Below are 22,819 nucleotides of genomic sequence, written 5' to 3'. Positions count from 1 at the left end.
ACTGCAGTCTGCTCTGTTGAAGAGATTTAAATACATATGTAAACTAAATTTTAAAATACCTTGAATGAGTGTTCAGTTTACAGAGATTATATAACTGAATGCTCAGGAGATGCAAAGATACTTGCCCAGAACAGCCTTATAAATGTGTTCCAAGAAGAGGAACCTGGATGATTTCAGAGTTCTCATTCACAATTGAAGGTGCTGAAGAGGGGATGGGGTATTTGGAAAGAGGGGTGGAAGTTCAATGGACTGAGCTGACAGATCTGTGTGGCACCTGCACAGGCAGGAGAGATTCACCAGCCTTCCAGAGCATCACTGTCTGAGAGGGTTCCAGTTCAGTTACCCCAAAAAAAGTATTTCTTTTGTTGTTAAGAACTTCCAGAAAAATGGCTGTGAATACTAGATCCCTAGTGCTAGATCTTGTTTTCCATAGAGAATGTCCAACTATTGCATGTTCCTAGTAGGCAATTAATTATTTTCTTGCGAAAGAATTGCCAACCTTTTATTTAAATAATAGTATCATCCAGCAGAACTGAAATCAGTAACAACAATAGCCTGGAACAAAGTCACTGCTTTTCACAACAACATTTTAAAATGTTTATTGAGAAAGAGGTGTTGCCATCTGATCCTGGTTTAGACTGAGTGTTCTCTGAGGATGTCATAAATCTGGATTGTCATCTCTATGACAGTTTGTCAAAACAAGGTGTAATGACTGAGTAGTTCTGCTAGCTTTGACTTCTGCTAGTGCTGTTGTACAGGAAAGCAGAGGATTTTAGTCTGATAATATGTTGTAAGAGTCTGAGATCTGTTTTCTTACAGGTTTTGGGGGAAGCATGGGGGGGGATGATTTTGTTGTTTGGTTTGGTTTTCACAAGATTATCATTAGGGGCATGCTGAAATGGCACATCAATGCCTTCAGCACAGGGAGGAGAGTTAAGTGTGGACCAAGGTGGGACAAAGGGGGCTTTCTCTGTGAGCACACCAGGGTGAGTTTGCTTTGTGTTGTCACAGTGGGGGGAGTTTGAATGAAGTATGAGGACAAGAACAGCTCTTGTACCTTGCACCCAGAGCCAGCCCCAGAACCATATGCTGAGAACAAGGGGCTGTGTGGCTGCATCTTCTGGTTATCTGAGAAGCCTGAGGCAGAGTATTTTTACAGCTGTGTACTATTCTATGTGCTTTGTTGAATGATGCACCACTTCCAAGGAATCAGAATGCTTTGTTGGGAAAAAACAAAACAAAAACCAACCAAAAAAAAAAACCCAACCAAACAAAAACCCCCAGCATTTCTAAATACACTGTGTAGCACCTACATGGTACACACTGTCATAAACTGTGGGTCTAAAACACCATTTCCATTGCTATATTTTAACCTTAACACCGGATATCTTGCAAAAAGGGAAATTGTCTAGGCAAGATTTCTCCTTCATTTCACACTTTGAATCAGTCATAGTTGTATTAGGTTTTTTCATGTGCTTATGTGGCCTCACAAATTATGTATCTCAGTCTTCCTGCTAATGGGAGCAGGGCCAGACTCCCTTTTTCTGTGAGAACTTAGGTTAATGTAACTTCTTTAGATACATAAAATCCACAAAACTTTCACATGTTTAATTATGTGTTTTTAAATACTCTTAATTCATGTTGCATTCATGATCTGAAAAACACTGAGGAAAGGAATAAACATTCTTTTCAAATAGTTTTTCAAGATAAATGTCAGTGTGGTTTCTTAATTGTTGGCAGAAATTGTTACAGAAGGGTAGAGGGAGAAAGGAAATTTGTGAAGTTAATGTTCACTTAAAACCATAAAAGGGCAGAATGTCACACATTTTATATGGAAATGTGATGTTGCCAGTGAAAAACCCCTTGAAACTGAAGTACTTAGTTATGGATGTCAGGCATAATTGAGGCTACAGCTGCAAAATGAACCTTTCCTCAGTACAGCCACCGAGAAATTCCTTTACATTTATGCATATATTTCCAAATGAAAAAGAGCATTGTAAGTTAATGCTTTCCATTTTGTAAATACAGTGGAAACAATGTGAAATTACTGTGATTTTTATGGCAATTTGTATTAATTACACTCATGAGAACAATGTTATTCTGTTTGGGCTTATGATCTAATTTAGATAAAATTTGGGCAAACTTGTATGCGCTGGGCCAGAGCAAGCATGAAAGGTAGAGCAGAACATAAAGAATCCATCTGATCATGGGCCATAATGGTTTCTTCTTATCCTTAGGAGTGGCTACTCTTGGTCCCAGCAGCATTCTCTTATCCAGAGGACAATCCAAGGTTGGGGTGGGAAGGAGGGGAGTCCCAGTGCACTTCTTTCTGCCCCTTTGTAGGAACAGATTGGGCCAAAGACAAGAATTTGTAACAGGAGCTACCTGGAGGCAGAAGGTGCAGGAGCTGAGCTCAGTAGGACTGGCTGTGATCCACTTCACTGCTGGGGACTGCAGTTTCTCTCCTGGTGTGAGCTCTTACACACATGGCTTACTTAAGTCCACATTTACGTAGATAGCTGTGCCATGCAGCAGGAGACACACCTGAGCTATTCAGACTGCTTAATGTCTGCACAGAGCATTACAGTTCTTCATGGTTTCATCTCCCTTGCCTTAAATTTCATAGACAAAAGTGGCAAGGTGATTGAAAACTTGTGTCCTTTTTTTCTTCTGATTTTTATCATTTTAATCCCTTGCCACCAGCAGTGCCTGTTTACCTGAAGACATAAACGTTATGAAAGAAAATTATTTTACTTCTTTTCCAGACTATTGCCCATTACTTAAAGAGTAAAAAGTACTCTGAATTGTCAACTCTCCATGAAAAAGTTTCAACAAAATAGAAAGTGTTTTCCTCCATAAGTGACAGTGGAGACTGCTGGGTTTGTCCTCTTGTAATGCCTTCTTAAATAGATCTGAAAGAGCTGTGAGTGGCATTGCTGAGTTAATATATACATATCTTTGAGCTGGATTGGACTCCTCGACCAAAATGAAAAGAGGCACAAATTGTTAACTTCAGCACTAATACATATTCATGTAGATAACTTGTCAGCTGCAAATTGACCATAAAAATTACATCTGCAAGTGTAACTCAGTCCCATTTGGCATTCACAGGGTGTGTAAAATATGCATTAGGCATTCACTGTTACTAGTAGGCACCACACCAAGTGGAAATAGCAAGTAACCCCCACAAAGAGATATTAAATTGGATTTTATCCTTCAAAGCCATGGTCCTAAAGTGGAGAGACATCTTACATTACCATTGTTTGCTTCCTCCTTTGGGCTCCCATTGCTTGTGAAATATGCTTACCTTGCACAGCCCTGGATGTTGGTTGTAACACAATTCATTAGTTGCTGACACCAGGTTTCTCCTTCCATATGTTTTGATCAACAATATCTTCCCTTTGCCAAATGTTTGCAGTCCTGTTGTTCATACTGAGATTGGCCCATGGAGGCTGCCTGTTTAGAGAGGCTGGTCAAACATTTGCAGTCCAGAACTGATGTTTCAGATGCTTTCAGATGTTTTCAGGTGTTTCTGAGCTCTGCTGGCTCCCAGGCTGAACCTTCTCAGTTGGATAACCATGTCTCACCTCCATTGCAGGGGAGGCCATGTGTATGACCAACCACAGAGCTTCCTCTGCTTCTTTAAATTAAAACAACAGAGTAGTATGCAGCTGTCCAGTTGGTCCAAAATACTTTGAAGCCACCAGTAATTGCTCTCATGCAAAAGAATTGTATTCTGCATCACTGCATTGATGTATTTGAGTATATCGCCTTTTACATGCTCTACTACCTCAGAATTATTGTTTAATTAAACTTTAATTTACATTTTCTTAATATTATTTGGGATTAATGTACCCTATTTTCAGTTCTAATTTAGTTTTTGTTTATTTGTGTTTTGGGGGCTTCTGTTAGTAACTGTGTTTTCTCCCCTCTCAGGTTTCCTTTACTCTTCTGTGGTAGATTGTTCACTTCTGATCTGTTTTAATTTGGAGTTACCTTTCAAAAACCTCATCATGAGTGACCAGGTGGTTAAAACTGTTATTTCTCCTGGAAGAGAAAAGTAGAGATTCATTGTGTCTGTGTGTCTTTACAGTCAGTGAAGGTGACAGTGCCTCTCCAGAAGAGGTTCCAGTGTTCTTGGAGACTGAAGATCACACTTTTCAAGGCTTGAGTGCCTAGGATTTATGTCTATCTGTGTGATTGAGAACCAGTCCTTAGTGTGTGGCTGAGAGAGAGGCAGCTAGCTGATAAATATATGCAATGACATTAATCTCTTCTGGATTCATTCATCCAGATGAAGGGCATGGAACATTTGCAGAGTAAGTCCCTGTGAGATCAGTAAATAAAGGCTTTTCCAAGAGCAATGTAGGATTGCACCTCAACAGATTTTCTTGTGGAGCTTGTGAACTGCCTTTTTGGAGGATTTTATGAACAAGTTGAACAGACATCTTTCAGAGGGGATTAAAGTGAAGTCAGAGGCTAAGATTGTAGACTTAAATGACCTCTGAGCTCTCTGTTTTTCATTTTTTGTAGTAACTGGTGGAGGCTTCTTATATCCAAAACACTTCAGAAACTTAGATGCCTAGATAATGTTATGGATAGACAGAAAATAAAATTCCTTATATTATTAGAATACTTGTTCCACTCTTGTCTGATGAAGGTACATTAATGGTTCTGGCTCAGGTGCCTGGCTCTTCCACAAAGTGCTACAGTCATGGAACTCCAGAAGCTGCCTCCTTCCCCTCCTCTTGTTCCACCCTACAACTATCTCCTGTGCTCTGCTTTGACAGAAGCACAGTGTTCCCACAACAAGCAGCTTCTCATTTTGCTGACAAGAAACTCTCCTGCTTGTGGGTTTGACCCCCATGGCAGAGATGGGTCTGGAAGGCAGATGTGTCAGAGCAGAGCTCCAAAAGTTTTGCTTTGCTCTGAGAACTGGGAACTAGAAAATAATAACCATTTCACTGTGTGATATTTAGTTGACATTAGTCTTGATTTGTACTTGATATTCCTGTGTCCTTCATAGAGATCTCTCTTCCCTGTCTCTCTCCACAGTCAGAAAAAATACATTAATTCTCAGTGTGTTTGGCCTTGCCAGAGGCTTGTCCTCTTGCTTCTCTTTGGGAATATGAGTCTCATCATATCATTAGAGTAATGAACCAGTTTTCAAATCCCCTGATTTCTATTTCAGCTCAGCAGTTAAATTGCATTACTAGGACAAATCATGTAATAGCAAGCACTTCTGTTTTCTTAGCTGAGAAATGGGTAATACCTCATCAGGCACTCAGGTAAAAAAAATCAGAGTAATGAAAAGAGTGTCTCCAACAGAAGTACTGTGAGAGGGGAGGTGTGTCCAGCTCTCTCCAGCATTGAGCTTGCCAGTATTTCCTTGCAGCAACCAGTGTGGATGGTCCTTCTGCCCTGAGGCTCTCTTTAGCAAAGCCATTGGAGGCAAAGCAATGTTTTAGCTTTTCTCTGCATGAGAAGCAGCAGAGCTGCAAATTCTTTCTGCCTGCATGTAAAAAGATTGCTCTGTATTCATTCCATCTTTCCTAAGTACCCAAACACTCATGTGCTGCATACACTCAAGCAATGGGGAAATTCAGCTCCACATTTCAAAACAGCATGCAAATACATTACATCATTACCTAGCTCCTTTAAATCAAATCAGTGCAACCTCTTGAAATAATGTGGAAAGTACATAAATTTACCACTTGACAGTAGTTTGGATTTTCAATAAAGAGACTTTCATGGAAACTGGGTCCAGTGTTACCAGGAAAATACTGGTAACATACACCTCTCATTCAAGCATATATGGCTTGTAACTGCTTCAGTATGGAGTGCAGGTCACTTCAAGTACTTAGTACTGATCATGCTCCTAGGAGGACAGCTGGGATAGTTCAATACATGACTACACAGCCAGAATATCTGTACCTGCTCCACCATCTCTGTGCTGCCTACTGGGACTGGTTCCTGACTCATGCATCTGTCAAACTTGTCCAGGAATTGCTTGGAAAAATTGTAGTTGGCAGGGACCACAAGCACACTGGAGAGTGTGATAACTACTGAGTGGTAATTGCCTGCCAGTGTGCCCCATCCTGGTTTAGCTCACTAGTTTAGACAGAGCTATTGCAGCCATTCAGGCAACACACTGCTAGAAGGAGCTGCTGAACCCACCTTGGGTCCCAGCCCGCTGCATTTCTCAGGTCTGATTTGAATTCAGCAATGACTGAACCTGGAGCAGGGCCAGTCTCCAGAATTGTCTGGAGGAGGCAGGACTGTAGCACAAGGTATTAGCCAGGAAAGGCTGTAATGCAGAATGCAAGTCCTGGTGTTGCATCAAAACTGCCCTCCAGCTTCCCACATGCAGCACACATGTGCTGCTGAAGCAGGAGTGTTGAAAGATGCACTGGAATGGGAAAGGACAACTGTAGTTGCTCTGTGGATGTTCACTATGCAAGCAGCTCCCAGACTTGGCATGTCCCTGCCATGGACACCAGTTCTTAACCAGTAATCAGAAGTATTTCTTGACTCATGCAGTCCATGTTTACAAGAAACATAAAAAGAAATTTTAGGTCCCATGCTCCACTTGAGACAGCTTGAACTGATTTCCAGCTAGTGTTTGGGTTCAGAGTGACTCATTAGGTTATAAATTATACAGCTTGTCAGCAGTCCTTTTTCCTACCAGCTCTGCAGCAGCTCGCCAGGGACACTGTCCAGCCTTCAGGGTCTCTGCTGGGGAATACATTTTTACTTCCTGCCAGAGTTTTGCTGTTCTGCCTCTGCAGTAGATACCATAAGCCAAATGGACTTCTTCATGCAAGCAGTGGTAGGCAGTTGTGCTTCTACAGAAACTCTGATGGAGGCCAGTCTGATCCCATCCCAGAATCTTTTGTCCCAGCACACTAGTGGTGCTGAGCCAGTGGAATCTCCTGTGAATGCTGATGTGGGAGCAGATCTCACACCCTTTTGCTGCACTGGCATTTCCTAGTGAACTATAACACCTAGGTGGCAAACAAAGTCTTGCTGCCAACATGCTCTTCTGGTGCTTAGTTTTTAATACCAAAATAACAATTACTAGATACCAGTTTTCTTCTAAGAAATGTAAGTCAACACACATTTTGCATCTGCAAATGAATACTTAAATAGCCATACCAAAGAGCACATAAATAATGCCAGTAATTCTGATGTGTATTACTTATGTACACTTTCACTTAACACATTTTTATGTAAGTAATTATTTTAATTGTACACTCCTAAATACCACATTTTGTGGTACAATCTGTTTTTCAGCTATTGGAATCAGCTCCTGTTTCTGATTTCCAAATTGCTGAATATCCACTTTAGTGCCACTGGACAGGATTTCTCATCTTTGTCTGCTAAGATTTCCCCTAGATTTTGTTAATTGCAGCATACTTTCTTGGCTCACATAAAAAGCATTACTGAAATTTGAGGTTGTTCCCACAGTGTCATTTACTGTGGACTCAGAAAACACACTGAGTTAAAAACTGAGATACTGCTTTTTCTGAAAAACACTTCAAGCTTTTATCCCATCATTGCCCGACTTGCCCCCACACAGTCTTTCTGACCAGCATGGAAAATAGTGCATCCTTGTTACAGGACATTAGGAACTGATGCTTTTATCAGATGATTTTTCCTACTTCAGAAGAATTTCCGTGGACTGCTATAAAATCATTTGAGAAAAATGCAATCTTTGTGTTTCTTGGCTCCATACCAAAAAAAAAAAGGCCTTTCTCCTATTTTGCCACTAAGAGAGTTATAGCTGGATATTTGATTAAGAAAACTTGCTAGAGAAGCTTGGTGATCGGATTAAATGTCTGATGGGAAAATTCAAATTAAGAGAATGCATCTGTATTTGAAAGGAATGGCCAGCATCTTTCCTTGGTTCCTTCAGGTTATTTATGTACTGATTTTGTGGTTTTGTGAGCTGTAAAGCTCAGCAAGTGTCCAGTGTTTGATTTAGACAGATTTGTATCTTCTTTAAAAACTGTTACTTTTAAGCTGTATGGTTTTAATGAGAGGGAAAAAGAACTTCTAGATCTCATTTTTGTAATAGGCCAGAATAAGACAATACTGACTAGAGGCGTGTGATGATAAAAAGTCAAAGTAAATTGAGTAAATTGACTGAATGCTCTTTTTGACAATCATATACAAGGGAACATAAAACACTTTCTTCTGTTTGCAGGAATAGACAATCTCTATGAGAGGGCTCTTCACATCCGCAAACTGCTCCTTACTTTGCCCAGGTCGGTCCTTATAGTGATGAGATACCTCTTCGCCTTCCTCAACCAGTAAGTACTGACCCCAGCTGCTGCAGCTGTCTCTGCCTTCCTTTGCTGCTGTTGAAGTTCTTTGGGTTCACTCATACTCTATGTAGAATTCACGTTTGAGCTCCATTTAACACAAAATATGATCTTCTAATTGGCAGTGGAAATAGAATGAAAATGCTGGATTCCGTTCAAATGAAAATTCCATTAGTCCAGAATTGAATAAGACAGATTAAAGTGTTGTCTGAAATGGGGAGTGCAGTCTACAGCATTAAAGCTGGCAACAGAATAAGACAATAAGAAAAATAACAAATACAAACTGTAGCTACATTAAAACTAGTTTATGCAATTTAAAAATGCATTTCTTTTCCTTGTCTCAAACTGATTTCTCCTGATGGGAAAAACCCCAGTATATTCAAGCAACACAGGCACTACAAGCTACCTGTTTGATGATAGGCACTGCCAGGGTGAGACTTTGTCTTGCTGCTTCTGTTTTCTGATAACAGGAGTATGAGTACAGAGAGGACACATCCCCTGAGTATGCTTCGATGTAGAGTAGTTTGTTTCTCACGTTGCAAAACACAGGCTGGAAGGAGGATTGTTTGAGAGGGAAAGTGGTGTTCATGTCTTCATCATCCCAGAAAAAACTTCTTCTTCCTGCAAGAGAAAATAAAAGACAGGCTAGGCAATTGAACTGTGTTTCTTCCTTCAGTCCTTCATGGCCCTCTCTGGTTTTGCTGACCCCAGTGGTTACACAGAAAATTTTGCTTATGTGCACTTTGCCCTGATTCTAAGTTTTCTCTTTCTACTGTCAATTTGTCTGTTTCCTGCTCTATCTGTTTTCTTATCACCTTTTTCCTCTTTTTTCCTAAATTTGCCCTTTGCTGATTCATTCTGTCTTTGTGACCTTCCCCATTTCATCCAGCCTGTCTGTTCCTATAGAAACAGGGTCTTTTGCAGCCAGGTTATTTGTTCATGCCTGTAGTCACAGCTGTTCCTGTTTCCTTTCTTCTAGCAATTTCTGAACCACTTTCAATCAGTATTTAAGAGAGAGACAGAGATCTAAAGTTTTATGAAAATAACCATTCATTTGAAACTGAATCCATCCCCCAAAAATTACACGAGGTAAATTACATCACAGCTTCTCCTCTGCAGAGACATACAGATAGACCAGAGCTGTCTAGGGCTGTACTTGTTATGTGATCATGTTAGCTGCATCTGTGCTCTCCACAGGAATGCAATTTGGAAAGCAGATTAAATACCTTACTGCCTCCTAATTGCTCCTGATGCATCTACAGGAAAAATATTCCCATTATTTGACTTCCTGCAAATCCCATTCTGCTTTTTGCATATGCAGTTATGCCTGCTTGACCACATGAAGTCATCATGTCTCATGGCAGACCTAGCCTGGTGTAGCCTCCCACACAAGGCTCCAAAGTTAGATCAAGTTGCTCAAGGCTTTGGCCAGTCAAGAACCTCAAATGGCAGCAACTCCACAGCCTCTCCAGGCAGTCAGTCCCAGGACTAGGTCACTGTTATAGTAAAGAAATTTTTTGTGCTTTCATTGGAATAGCCCTTGCTGTGTCTATTGCCTCTCATCTCTTTGCACCTGTGTCTGTCTTGCTCTTGTTGATAATCTTATATATAGTAGGAGATTGCAAAAAAATTGTAACTTTCTTATCCAAAGGCTGAACAAACCCACTTCTCTCTGCTTTAGATTTTAATTCATATGCTTCAGCTCCCAAGACATCTCTGTAGTAGTCCTTTTCTGGGCTTGTACCAGTTTGTCAGTCTCTCAAAACTAGCCACAGAACCTCATGTGCAACTTCACAAGCACCAGTTGGAAAAGGAATCATTTATTCCCTTAACCTGCTGCCTTTTCCTAATATAGTCACAAATGCTGTGGAATGAATTCCCATTTTTCCATTCTATTCCTCCATCTTGTCAAGGTCCTTCTAAATGGTAGCCCTGTGTCTGACCTTTGACACATTTACTGCTCCCTTCCCAGTGTGGCATCACCTGTAAGCTGGCTGAGTGTGCCTCCATCCCCTTGTGTAGGTCATTCATGGAGATGCTAAACAGTACCAGCCTTGCCACTGAGCCCTGAGGAGCACTGCTTATTAACAGCCATCAGCAGAACTTCACATTTCACAATGATTGTTACAAGCTTTTTTTACAGTTGTGCATGTATAAAGTCTGAACCACCTGATAAATCAGAAGAACAAGATGTCTCCAATTAACACACAGGACAGGATAGTAAATCATGGCATAAGAAAGGGGCAAACATGATTAATTTTAAAAGCTAGTTATGAGGGTAGTCATGTAGAAGGTTTGCATATGTATTGATTAAACAAGGAAAACACTCTCTAAAATTCCTGTTCTAGAGGGAACATGGTGTTGTATTTGAACACAACCAGACATCAGAATTCCTATGCTGCTTCAGAGTGCAGGACAACACAGTATAGGGCATCCCAGCACTTCAGATTCTATTTGACTAGCCCCACATACAACCATTCAAAAAGCCAGCACTGGCATTCAGTAAAAATGCAAATGCTTTTAAACAAGGGAATAGATAGCAACTTCTCATTCAAATTAGAAAATTAGTAACCTTGCATTTTCTGGAAGAAAGGAGAGCTTGCAAAAGTTGATTAATAACAATGAAGGCTTTTCATTTGGACACTTCCATAATGAAACTGTTATATATGTTTTTTTGGGCAGAAGGCAAGGTGCTTAGAAATTTTAGTCTATAGTAAAAACAGAACCCAAAGGTCACAAGAGCCCTTGCAAGATCCAGGAACTTAGTTGCCTGCAGAAGACAATTCTGTGTGCCTAAGTTGTGTACCTGGCTGTTGAAAGAGATGCACCCAGGTCCAATGAGAAATGTAGACCCACTTTGCATCCAGTCCACTTGGAGCATTGTTGAGCTAGAAGCAGCAGCAGTTGATGTTAGCCCATTAAGTCAGTGTACACTCAACATGGTAGCCTGGGAACACATACACATACATAAATACATATGTGGCATAAACTCACTTTATAGTGTATATAATCTATTGAAGAAATCTTGGTTTTTTGTTCCGTTACTTTATGTGGGATTGTCAATGACAACAGGAAATCTCCAAGCTATGATTTCAAAAAGTTTTCTACAGTTGTCTGAATAAGGTTAGTCACAGTGGAAAAGTCAATTTTTCTTGATTTTTGTGTTATAACAGCCTTTCACAGTACAGTGATGAAAACATGATGGATCCATACAACTTGGCCATTTGTTTTGGGCCAACCCTGATGCCTGTTCCAGACATACAAGACCAGGTGTCTTGTCAGGCACATGTGAATGAGATAATCAAAACTATCATCATCCATCATGAGGCTATTTTTCCAGATGTGAAAGAACTTGATGGACCAGTGTATGAAAAATGCATGGCTGGAGATGACTATTGGTAAGTCAGAATATTATCCTTCTGTCTCCTAAACAAAATCATTAGGCTGGTTAGAAGTATGAAGATAAATGAGAAGAGCATTTAGGTCCACACAGTAAAATGTAAAAACAGTATGAAAAAGTAAAGCGAAAGCAATTATGATGATGCTTCCTACAACATTTTGTGGAGGAAGTTGCTTTGTGTTCAGCCAGAGATAGAATTCCGGATGTACAGAGCACACAGGCAGGTAGGATATTGTTTCTTTGGCTGTGAACCACCTTAGGAAATTTCAGCTTATTATGCCTGCTCCTTTTCTTTATTGTGCTTTAACAGGGCAGGTAGCTAAATAACACACAGCCACTCACTCACTCTCCCCACAGTGGGATGGGGGAGAGAATTGGGAAAAAAATGTAAAATTCATGTGTTGAAGTGAAGACAGTTTCATAGGACAGAAAAGAAAGGGCAAATAACAATAATTAGAATATGCAAAACAAGTGATGCGCAATGCAGTTGTTCGTCATCACTGATGGGTGCCCAGCCAGTGCCTGAGCAGCAGCCCCTGACCAGCTTTGTCCCAAGTTTATGTGCTGAGCATGATGCCACGTGGTCTGGAATACCCATTTGGTTGGTTTGGGTCAGATGTCCTGGCTGTGTCTCCTTCCAGCTTCTTGTGCCCCCAAGTCTACTTGCAGGTTGTGGTGGGGTGTTCAGTGTAAACACTGCTCAGGAGCAGCTAAAACATCAGTGTGTTATCAACATTATTCCCATCCTAAATACAAAACACAGCACTGTACCAGCTATGTGGAAGAAAATTAACTCTATCCCAGCCAAAACCAGGACGCCCCCTTGGCAGCAAACACACACACTTTTTATATATAAAGGAATCAAATGTTCTGAGGGCTTCTTAATGTTGGGATTTTGTTTCAAGAAAATGCATACAGGCTTCTTTATTAATTATGTATTCATAGCGCACGAGGATAATTATGTTGCACATAACTCTGTAACATTATAAGATGTATGTGGTTCTCGCTGCTTGATGTATGTGGTTCCTCTCTGCTTGCCTCCAGTGACAGCCCATACAGTGAGCATGGTACCTTGGAGGAGGGGGACCAGGATGCCAGTACAGAGCCCCACACCAGTGAAGATGGTGAGTCTGTCACTTTACTGTGCCTTTGATGGGGGTAAGTTCTACAGGTGTTCCAGGCAGGAGACCTTCTTCCTTTCCTAATTGTGTCTTATTTGAAAGAAGGAAATTTCAGTCCTGGTTTTCTGTACCAAATCTTCAATCTCTGTTTGTGTGCTTTTGCACTCTTGATTCATCTGTGTTTGACCAGCTGTTTCCTTGTTCTCTCCTGATTTGCCCAGTCACAGGAAGGGCAAGAGAGAAACTATTTCAGTCAGCACATATTATTTTCTGACATAGTGTTACATTTTTAGTGACTCTTTTGTCTACAAAAACTAAACTTGTCAAAAGTATGCCCTTAAATATTGCAGCTATAGGATATTTGCCATTGAAGCTCTATTTTTATATGAATTTAAAAGCTGCTCTCTCTGAAGTATTTATAACAACTTAAAAACATGTGTGTACCCCCCACAGTGAAACTTTTGAACAGTAATAATTTTCTGTAAATATCAGTCATGTATACTTCTAGGTATGAGAGGTATCAATGAAAAAATTGATGCAACTCTATTATATTAATTCTTTTTATCCAGGTCATAAATATGTATTCAAGTGTGACAGTTTGACCATTCTTCTGATGTCCCTCACAGTATCTTCTGCCAAGTTTCAAGCAAATTTAACAGATAGAAAAGGATTCTCAAAATTGTTATATAACTACTATTTTGTGAGAATTAGTAGCTCATTAGAGGTGAAGAATGACACTCCATGTAGAGAAGAGCAGCAGTGTGAGCTCTCTGCCTGTCTGGCCAGCAGGCAACCCATACAGAGCAACCAGCACACGTGCAGCAGCAGAAACAAAAGCTTCCCATTGTCCCTTACAGAGGATGTGTGGAGGAAGGAAGAGGAAAAGACAGAGCAGAGGAGAGGGGAGGAAAAGAGCTACTGCAGAAAAGGATATATTTTTTTTTAATAATGTCATAAGGGATACTGTTCAGGAGCTGGGACAATTGCTGTGGGGAAGGGAAACCGGAAGGTGTATGTATAGGAAAGCTAGCTGCACTGGTCCCATTGCACACAGAGCAGGGTAAACAATAGTTCCACTCTAGCTGCACCCCTCTGCTTGGTCACGTACACAGGCTGTCACTGACAGATTGTCTGTCTCTTCCCCTTTGCCAAGGTGAGGAGGGGCAGGCAGAGTCTGTCAGTACAGCTGTTTGGACAGGAGGGACATTTGGGTGGGCAGACATTACAGAAGGAGGGAAGACTGAGAGTAGGAGAGAAATCTTGGTGTTCTGCCTGGGTGTATAGCCATGCCTGTGCAGCAGGGAGTACCAGCAGCTCTACAAGACAGGCTGTGCATGGGTTCCTCTTGACCAGCTCTGTACAACTAAACCCACCATCTTTCTACAGCACATCTCTTCTAAGCAGTGTGAACAAACTCAAAAGTTGCACCTTATTTTTCCAAGACAGTATAGCTATACTTTAGAAGAACACCTTCTTCCATTGGAGGTATGAAGCAAGAGTGGAAGCTGAGGAAGCCTGCCTGTCTCTCATTTAGAGCACAAGTAAAGTGTAGATGACACACCAGTTCAATATATTGGGGCCAACTTCAGGGTCCCATGACCAAACTGACAGACAAAGGCACAAGTGGACATGGAGAAGAAGTGCAGCTTTTCAGCAGCCATCAAAGCAGTTACTTCAAAGCCATGCCTAGGAAAGATGAAAACATCAGCAGGATACAGAGGAGCAGGACTGTGGCATCGTGTGATGCATCATTTGGGCCTCAATCATCACGGGCTGTACCCCGCCACTGTGTTGTTATACCAGTTTTACATTCCTGTCCTGGTACTACTTGTGACTGTGTCTCTGGGGAAGACAAACCCTGAAGAGAATACCTGTGAACAGGACAAAGTTCTGTTGAAAGATTTGACTGCTCAAGACATGGGTTTTTGTTCACCAGATCACCCAATAGTTTAATTCTAGTTTCCTCATCACACCTTTTTAATTAATTCAGTGCCAAAAGGAAGCGGACATCTGTGTTTACAGAGAAATAATTGTTAGCACAAAAATATTTGTAAGCTAGATAAATACTGCTGCAAAGCTGAAGATTAACAAGCCTGGATTGCACACAAAAACTGTTCGTTTTCGATTCCAACCTGCAAGCTCTAACCCATTTTTTCCATTAATGGAAAAATGGCTTTGTGTTGTAATAGCACATTTTTCTAATGTAGGTTACAGACTTTAAATTAAATTCACTCACTCTCTCTTTGCACATACATTCATGTGTTTGTGCTCTAGACAATTCCTTTTAAAAAGTATTGTTTACACCAGATATGAGAATAGGTGAAAATTTTTCAGTTTGCTTACTGAACTTTGTGAGAGTCACTGATAAACATGTGGTGGGTAACAAAAACCCTTCTACTAAAGGGTCTGGAGTATTTTGGGGGTTTAATGTGATTGATTCATTGATGATAAGCTGGATGCATCATTGCCAGCTGAATGTGCAGAGAGAGAAAGGGAGGTGCCGCATTGCTGCTGCATTGATCGGACATGTGGTACTTACATGGCTCCCTCTGTTAGGACATGGAAGAAGCAGATTCTGTAAATGCTAAGGGGTTTTTTCATGTTGAAAATCTGATTAGTTTTATGCTAAAATGTTGTGTACATATGTAAGACCAAGCTGCCTACCCTACAGGAATTACAGGGTCATTGAAACATAATCCAGAGGTTACGATCAAAACCAAAAGGATTTATTTTACTTACTCTTGCTGTAAAGTTAAACTGCAAGTGGCTCTCTGTGCCTGCTAGGAAAAAACCCATCTGTAGCGGCTGTGTCAGTAGCGCTAGAAATGTTCATTACAATTTAGAAAACAGCAAGACTTTAAAAATTAAATTTTAATTATGTCCACAGAGGTAAAATGCAGTAGATTAGGGGAAAAATACTAGCACATATAAATGAGCATATAAATATTTCATAACTGCTTTATTTTAAGCATATAAATTGTTGTGGGTTTTTTCCCTCTATGATTACAGGTGTTCATGTATTTCAGTTGATCACTGGAAAGGGAAGCAGGAAAAAAAAGGAGCTGCATTTTTCTGTAGTGTTTTCAGACTTTTTTAGATATCCAGAAAATATCCTGATAAGGGAAACATAGAAGTTTTTTCCTTTCTCTTCAATCTAGAAATGAAATTTAATTTGTGAAGTTCAGAACTTTTGTACTCAAGCTGAGACACAAAAAAAAACTACCTGTAATTTTGCTGCAGACAAACCTTTACCTGAAAATCTCTCTGCAGTAAAGATTCAAAGGCTATTGTTTATGTTTTACTGAAACAGCTGTTACCATATTTCCTTTACCTTCAAACTGATGGAGATTTTTTATTCTTGTTGGAGTCATATGGTAAAGAGTGACTAAATTGTTTGCAAAGGAAGTAAACATTTCCTGAGGAAGTTAGACAGATGGAGTTCTCCTAGGAAAACATACATAAAATTAATGCCATGCTCTCCATAGATATCTCATAAACTTAGGATAAAACTTTAGCTGGTATTTCTGCTGAAAACAAAACTTACAGGGACGTGTCAGACTGTACATTGTTGTTTCCAACACATACTCATTTTCTTCCTCTTCAGAAGCGCGTGCTGTGATCGATACTTTGCCAAATTCTGTTTTGTCAACACTTTGCAACAGTTCTTTGCTTTTGCTATTCCCAGTCAGAAAACTGCTGTCCTGAGGAGAAGAGTTTGAAATTACAGAACCACTCTATTCTCTGATGGGATGCAGAAGATAAAGAAATAAGGAGATAGACTCCCATGTTCCTGGGGAGTTTGGGACGTACTTTATTCCCAACAGACAGGGTACACCTGGGAAAACTGAGCAAGTGCAGAGCAACAGCAACTCCCCTAGAAAAAGTGCAGGGAATGGTGTCCCCTCCTTTCCTTAGCTCCTTGTGCCCTGAGGCATAGGGGGCAGCCCAGGGCCAATTCACTGCCATCACCTCTGTAGGGAGGTTAGGTCTACGTCTGGCACTCCAATCTCAAAGATAAAACTAACACATTTATTCTGCCCTTTCTGCTCTCCCAAGCAGAAGTTGTTCCCACAGTTCTTCAGTTTGTCCTGATCTTTCCTTTCCATAGCATTTCCTGATTCACTAGAGATGATAGCTGGTGAGATCCTGTATGCCACCAAACACTTCCTGATATTTTAGCTGAATGCCCGCAGGTATGGACAGAGCAGTGCAATTACACTTCCCTCTGAGCTGGCAGTTTTACTGTTAGACATTCAGTACCACACAGAAATTGAGTTACAGATCCCAAATTTAGCCTTCATTGCCTTAGCTTTTTGGAAATACTCATCTGTCATTCAGTAACCTTGATATTAAATGGCTTAACTTTCCCAAATGCATTTATGTTTAGGAGTAACTGTCATGGTACTTGGGTTTTCACTATTAAAGCTTGACCTGTAACAAGGTGAATTACTATTTAAGTGCAGTCTCAGTACTGTTTACTATAGGAAAGTTATCTCTGTGTATAAAGAAATGAAAACACCCCTTTCACAGTAGGAAAACCTGTCTGAACTCATTTTTCGTCCTCTTCATGAAATCTCTGTGAAATTTTCTGGGCACTCCCCCCTGAGGAGGTGGGATTTGTTACCCAGGCAATCTAATGTACATGTCTCAAAAGTCACATCCATTATGGGTACATTAACAATTCATACAGCTGGTTCCAGTGGGACAATGTCATTCAGACCTCTGAGAAAGAATGTGAGTCTTGCAGGTGGTAGAAGGATACAATAAAGAGGATACTCATTGCACATTACACTTAGATGAGCATAATTCCAGTGAGCAAGACAGAACTGTTTCTAGTTTAGTCCACTGATTTGTAAATAAAAAGACCTGTATACTTAATTGTGGGATACTGTATGGTCTGTTGACGTTAGCAGAGAAACAGGAAATTCCATAGCCAATCAGTGTAGGGGTTTGTCCATCAATCCAGTACTCATGAGCATTACCAGTTAACTGTGGAGAATGTCTAAGAAAAATATGTGCAGGAAATTTGGGATTTTGACTTACTGTAAAACTTTTTTGTTTGGTTGATTTAATTTTTTTTTTTTTTAATTTTAAAATATTGCCTATTAGTGAGTGGCTGCCTCTCCAAAGCCTGGGAGATTTTATTTCTGAATTCTTGACCAACTCTACCATAACCCATAAATTAGCTGTAATCTGAGAACAGAGTGCTCATAAATGTCTGCTTTTCAATCCTACCTGATTCCAGTATTTCCTTCTTAAAATAAATTCTACGAACAATACACATGATAGGAGAACTGTGTTCTTTTGTCAGTGTTACATTGTTGCCATTTCATATTGCCATTTCATATTGCTCTCATAAAGATGATGCAAGATAAACAGGCATGTTTGGTTTTACCTCTTTTCATTTTCTGTGCCTTACAGTTACTTTGTGGCCTCTGTATTTTCTGTTAGAGGCTGTAGGAATGACAACAGGGTAGCATATCATAATATCACACCACCATTAGAGGTAGCCCGGATTTCCAGAATGTTTCTTTCTGTGTCAACATTATAGTTTCTTTGCCTAAAAACATAAACCAAGAAAGTTTCAGCCCCACCCACCAGGGAATGGCGGTGAGCGAGACGTTCGTAGGGGCCGTGATGTTTGTTAAAAATTCTCATCAGGCTGAACAAAGACATTGGACACATATCAAGGAACTCCTAGGTTTTATTGTACAGTCACCATAACTTTGGCCACCAGCCCAATATTTAGACTCAAAAGGTATTGGCTAACACACCCTAAATTTCTTACGACAGACTTCCACAAGAGCAGAGGTGAACGAGCCCTTTGTTTTGTACAGTACACTTCAGTAAGTTCTCAACTCCCACAACACACAGCCAAAAGTGCTGACTCACAAGTCACAGTACATTTGGTATTCAAAGGTGCTGGCTCACAAGCTCTTCCTTCCCACAACAAACTTCAGAGTATGGGGTAGAATATGATAGTTGTGCTTTGTCCATGCAGGGCAAGGGAAGAAAACAAAAAATAAAACCAGTGATTAGATCCCACATTGTTGCTGCCATGTCAGTGGTCCAGAGCAGGGGCTGTGAGACAGAGAAAGCAAAAGAGAGAAAGAGAGGAAAAAGACAAAGAACAAAAAAGATAATATGGTCCTCTACAGCCATCCAGTAGGGATGCATTTTCAGGAATGTATACTGTTATTGCTTGGTTCTTAATTGTATTTATATGATTGAAATAATTTCTGCCACCATACATTACTTCTGTGTTTGTAACAGTAAATTCTCCATATCACTGTATTCCATCTGTGTAAAGTGTCTGTGTTAGTGATTTCTATACACACTACAGTTTGTCACTGACAGGAACACTTAAAGTGACTGCAGAAGCAGCAAACCACAAGATACTCTTCTGCAGGCTGGGCAAGTTACTAAAAAATGAGCTGCAAGCTGTAACCTCAATAAAGGTGCTGTCATTATGTTTTCACACTGTAGAACGAAGTTAATTTTAAAAAGACATTCCTGTGCAAAATGTTGTCATAAAGGGACAGTGGCTTTCATTACCAGCCTGGTTCTGTAGGGAATTACAACCTCAGCAATTTTAATTCGCATCAGACAGAAAGTTGCTATGCTAGTCATTAGCCCAGATGTTAATTTCCATCTAAATATTGCTCTAATTATGTAAAGAAATTAGTCATTTCAGGGACTCTTGAGTTACTGGAATCATCAGAGTATGTGATTTTTAGACCTGTATTTTGCAGTTTTTTCTTTATGTTTTGAAACTTTGATGACAAAATTTAATCTTTTAGAGCTCAGGTGCTTTTGGTTTTATGCAGACAAAATGAGAGCTTGTGAAAATCACAGCTTTTTGCTGGATGGCTGGGCACAGCTTTGGCCATAGCTGCAGGGCCCCTTTGCTGACATCAGTAGGTCTCCATCCCGGCACAGGTTATGGGATGGAACCCATTTCCAGCCTAAGGCTGGTAACTGTCTGAATTTACCAGCATTTTGACAGAGGATTAGCCAGCACTGCTGTAGCCAGTGTGTGGTTTCAGAAAACACCAGCCTCCCCTGCAGAAATCAGGGCAGCTCAGGATTTTGGAGCAGTCAGAGCTGCTTTAAACAACTTGAGGCCACACAGGGACTGTCCCTGTGGTCTGGAGCCATCTTGTCTCACTCCAAAAGGGCATTAAGGAAATGAATTAAAGGAGGAGGCTTTGGTGCTGTGTAAAACACTAGGTTTCAGTAGGTCTGCATGCTTGTCACGTAAAAGACAGAAATTCCATGGCCCAGTTCAGCAGGGTATCCCTACTCATGCACAGGCTAATCTTGTCTTCCTTCCTTTGCCACTGCAGATGGTAAAAGCATTCTTATTTACTTTTGCCTTATCATGCTGGTTCCTTGGGCCTTTGATTATTCATCTGAGTTTGTTCTTTTTATTTTCAGAAGTCTTTATTGCCTGCCCTCCATCCCACTCTCCAGCCGTGCAGGATCCTTTACAGCAGGAGGCAGAGGCCTCTCTCCCAAAGGCAGTTGTAACATTTTAGTATGCTGTTGTTTTCTGCAGCTCCTGAAGCAGCCCAGATGTTTCACACCTAGGGCACAGATCAATTATACTTCTTTGTAAGGGGCACATTGTAACCACTGCCTGAAGTCTGCCTTCCTTTAGCTGATCTCTGTCAGAATGAGCACTGAGAAAATGGAAAAAATGGGGTTGATGAAACCAAAAAGAGCAATATGTAATCTGATATTTGTTGTTCTTCCCACCCAGAGTGCGAGCCCATAGAAGCTATTGCCAAGTTTGACTATGTTGGAAGATCTGCACGAGAACTCTCTTTCAAGAAAGGAGCTTCCCTTCTGCTCTATCACCGAGCGTCTGAGGACTGGTGGGAAGGAAGGCACAATGGAATTGATGGCCTTGTTCCTCACCAGTACATAGTGGTGCAGGATATGTAAGCAGTGTCTGGTGTGACTGGGTTCTTGGGGCGGTGTAAAGTCTACAGTGCTTAGCAGTATTTGCCAAATGGGTCAGTGGTTTGAAGGGTCAGATAGATTAAACATTTGCCTTTTATGCAAATGGATACCTGTCTTTACTGCCCTGAATTGAAAGCTCCATCAAAAACTACTACTAGGCTAAGCTACTTCTATGGATACGTTCCCAGTACATTAAGAGGCAGATGCTGCTGCACCTATTTTAATTTGACTATCTCTGTGTAGCAGTTGCTGACTTTTAACTTCAGAATAGCAAGAACTGGGGAAATGCAGCCCTGAACTCTTGTTTTGTAGTATTAGGCACGTGCTTTGCCAAGGATGACAAAGTTCTTTACTGAAAGGTTACATACACTCAAAGTGCAAAGAGCTCAGTAAACAGAGGGATTATAAACAATTTTGGGAGATGCACAAGGGCTGCAGTGCATTTACAACATGCCTGCTTTTCCTAAGGGGATTAAAATCTGAGAGTGCCAAGGTGCTCTCACTCACTGACTTCTCATCTCACCACCTGTGTTCTGTTCAGGGATGATACTTTCTCAGACACACTGAGCCAAAAAGCAGACAGCGAGGCCAGCAGCGGACCCATAACTGAGGACAAGTCATCATCAAAGGATATGAACTCTCCTACTGACCGTCACTCAGAGGTGTATTCAGGAAGGTAAGCCTCAGTGTAACGTGTTTTCAGCAGTGCTGCTCACAGCTCAGTTAACACAGTAATTACTCCTGCACGTGCTTATGCTGGCTCACTACAGTTTGTTCTTCCACCACTTCTCCACTGGTGCAGGCAGAGGAAGAGAACAGAGCCTCCACCTCCCCTGAGACGCCCAGGCAGGAGCAGTGACGGCCACTGCCCGGTACACCCACCTCACCCTCTCTCCAACTCGGCCCTGGAGCTGGGCTCCCCCAACCTGGCAACTCACTGCAGTCCCAGAGCCCTCCTTCAGAACCGCAACCTGAACGCCGACAGCCCTGAGCGGCGGCGCCGGCCGGGCCACGGCAGCCTCACTAACATCAGCAGGCACGACTCGCTGAAGAAGATCGACAGCCCTCCCATCAGAAGGTCTACATCCTCTGGTCAGTACACAGGTTTCAATGACCACAAACCACTGGACCCGGAGTCAATAGCTCAGGTTTGTGTCTTTTTTATTTATGGCACTGTCTGATTTTCTGAGCAGCAAATCCCACTGAATAGCACAGCACAGCACAGAGCGCATGCTCTGGTGGGAAGGTGTGTGCAGGGAAATATCCTACTTGGCTTTCCAAACAGTGTGTGTGAAAGAAGATGGATTAAGCAATCCTGAATAGAAGAAGCACAAAGGGGAGTAAACATTGCAAAAGCAATAAAAAGAAATTATTTCCCATTACACTGTAATGAAATTGCCTCTGCCATACAGAACACTAGGACAGTCTTACAACAGCTACATAGACCGCTGTGCTCTGTTGAAGGCTGGCCTATTCTGACTTGCATGTAATAAGTGTTCAATTATGTCTCGGTAGTGTGGTAAGCAGAAAAGTGCTCTGACTGGCTAGTAGTGACCATTGCCATTCAAAGCAGAGATTTACAGTCCAGGGTCTTGTGGATTTTATAGTTTTCATACAGTTCATACTGTGTGTTGATTTGAGGCGTGTAGTTGAACCTGATGTGCAAGATGTCACAGCTGCATAAATTGTGGGCCATCTTACTGTGTGAACAGTCACCTGTCTCATTCCTGGCAGTGAAGAGGTGAAGAGAATGGAGTAGGAAGTACCCTGATCGTCAAATTGGTCTGTTGTACTGAGCTGGTAACAGCTCTTGAGTAAATAGATGCCTCTGTCTTCAGAACTCACATTTTGTCTAGGAGGGAAAACGTGATTACTGGGAGCACCCTGAGGGTGCTCTATGATTGCAAACGCATTTTACAATAACATTGGCACTCATGTTTTAAAATTTAATGTACTGATAATGCTTGCTTTCAAACTCTGCTTCCAGTGAGGAATAGAAGGGACTGGCA

General features: G+C 41.1%; 1 protein-coding gene across 2 annotated transcripts in view; it reads left to right on the top strand.

Annotated features, from left to right (window-relative positions):
- Positions 1 to 22,819, top strand: part of SRGAP1 (SLIT-ROBO Rho GTPase activating protein 1) — a 138,850-nt gene that overhangs the window by 112,106 nt on the left and 3,925 nt on the right. For both annotated transcript variants that reach the window (XM_066550174.1, XM_066550175.1), the window contains 6 exons: positions 8,207 to 8,312; positions 11,498 to 11,722; positions 12,769 to 12,848; positions 20,608 to 20,788; positions 21,352 to 21,486; positions 21,613 to 21,958. In XM_066550174.1, the coding sequence (XP_066406271.1) occupies positions 8,207 to 8,312; positions 11,498 to 11,722; positions 12,769 to 12,848; positions 20,608 to 20,788; positions 21,352 to 21,486; positions 21,613 to 21,958 (1,073 nt within the window). The remainder of the gene's footprint in view (positions 1 to 8,206; positions 8,313 to 11,497; positions 11,723 to 12,768; positions 12,849 to 20,607; positions 20,789 to 21,351; positions 21,487 to 21,612; positions 21,959 to 22,819) is intronic.

Source organism: Molothrus aeneus, chromosome 5, assembly GCF_037042795.1.
Source record: "Molothrus aeneus isolate 106 chromosome 5, BPBGC_Maene_1.0, whole genome shotgun sequence".
In the NCBI taxonomy this organism is placed as follows: Eukaryota; Metazoa; Chordata; class Aves; order Passeriformes; family Icteridae; genus Molothrus; species Molothrus aeneus.
Note: the sequence above shows the minus strand (reverse complement) of the source record. Positions and strands in the feature narration are given on the sequence as shown.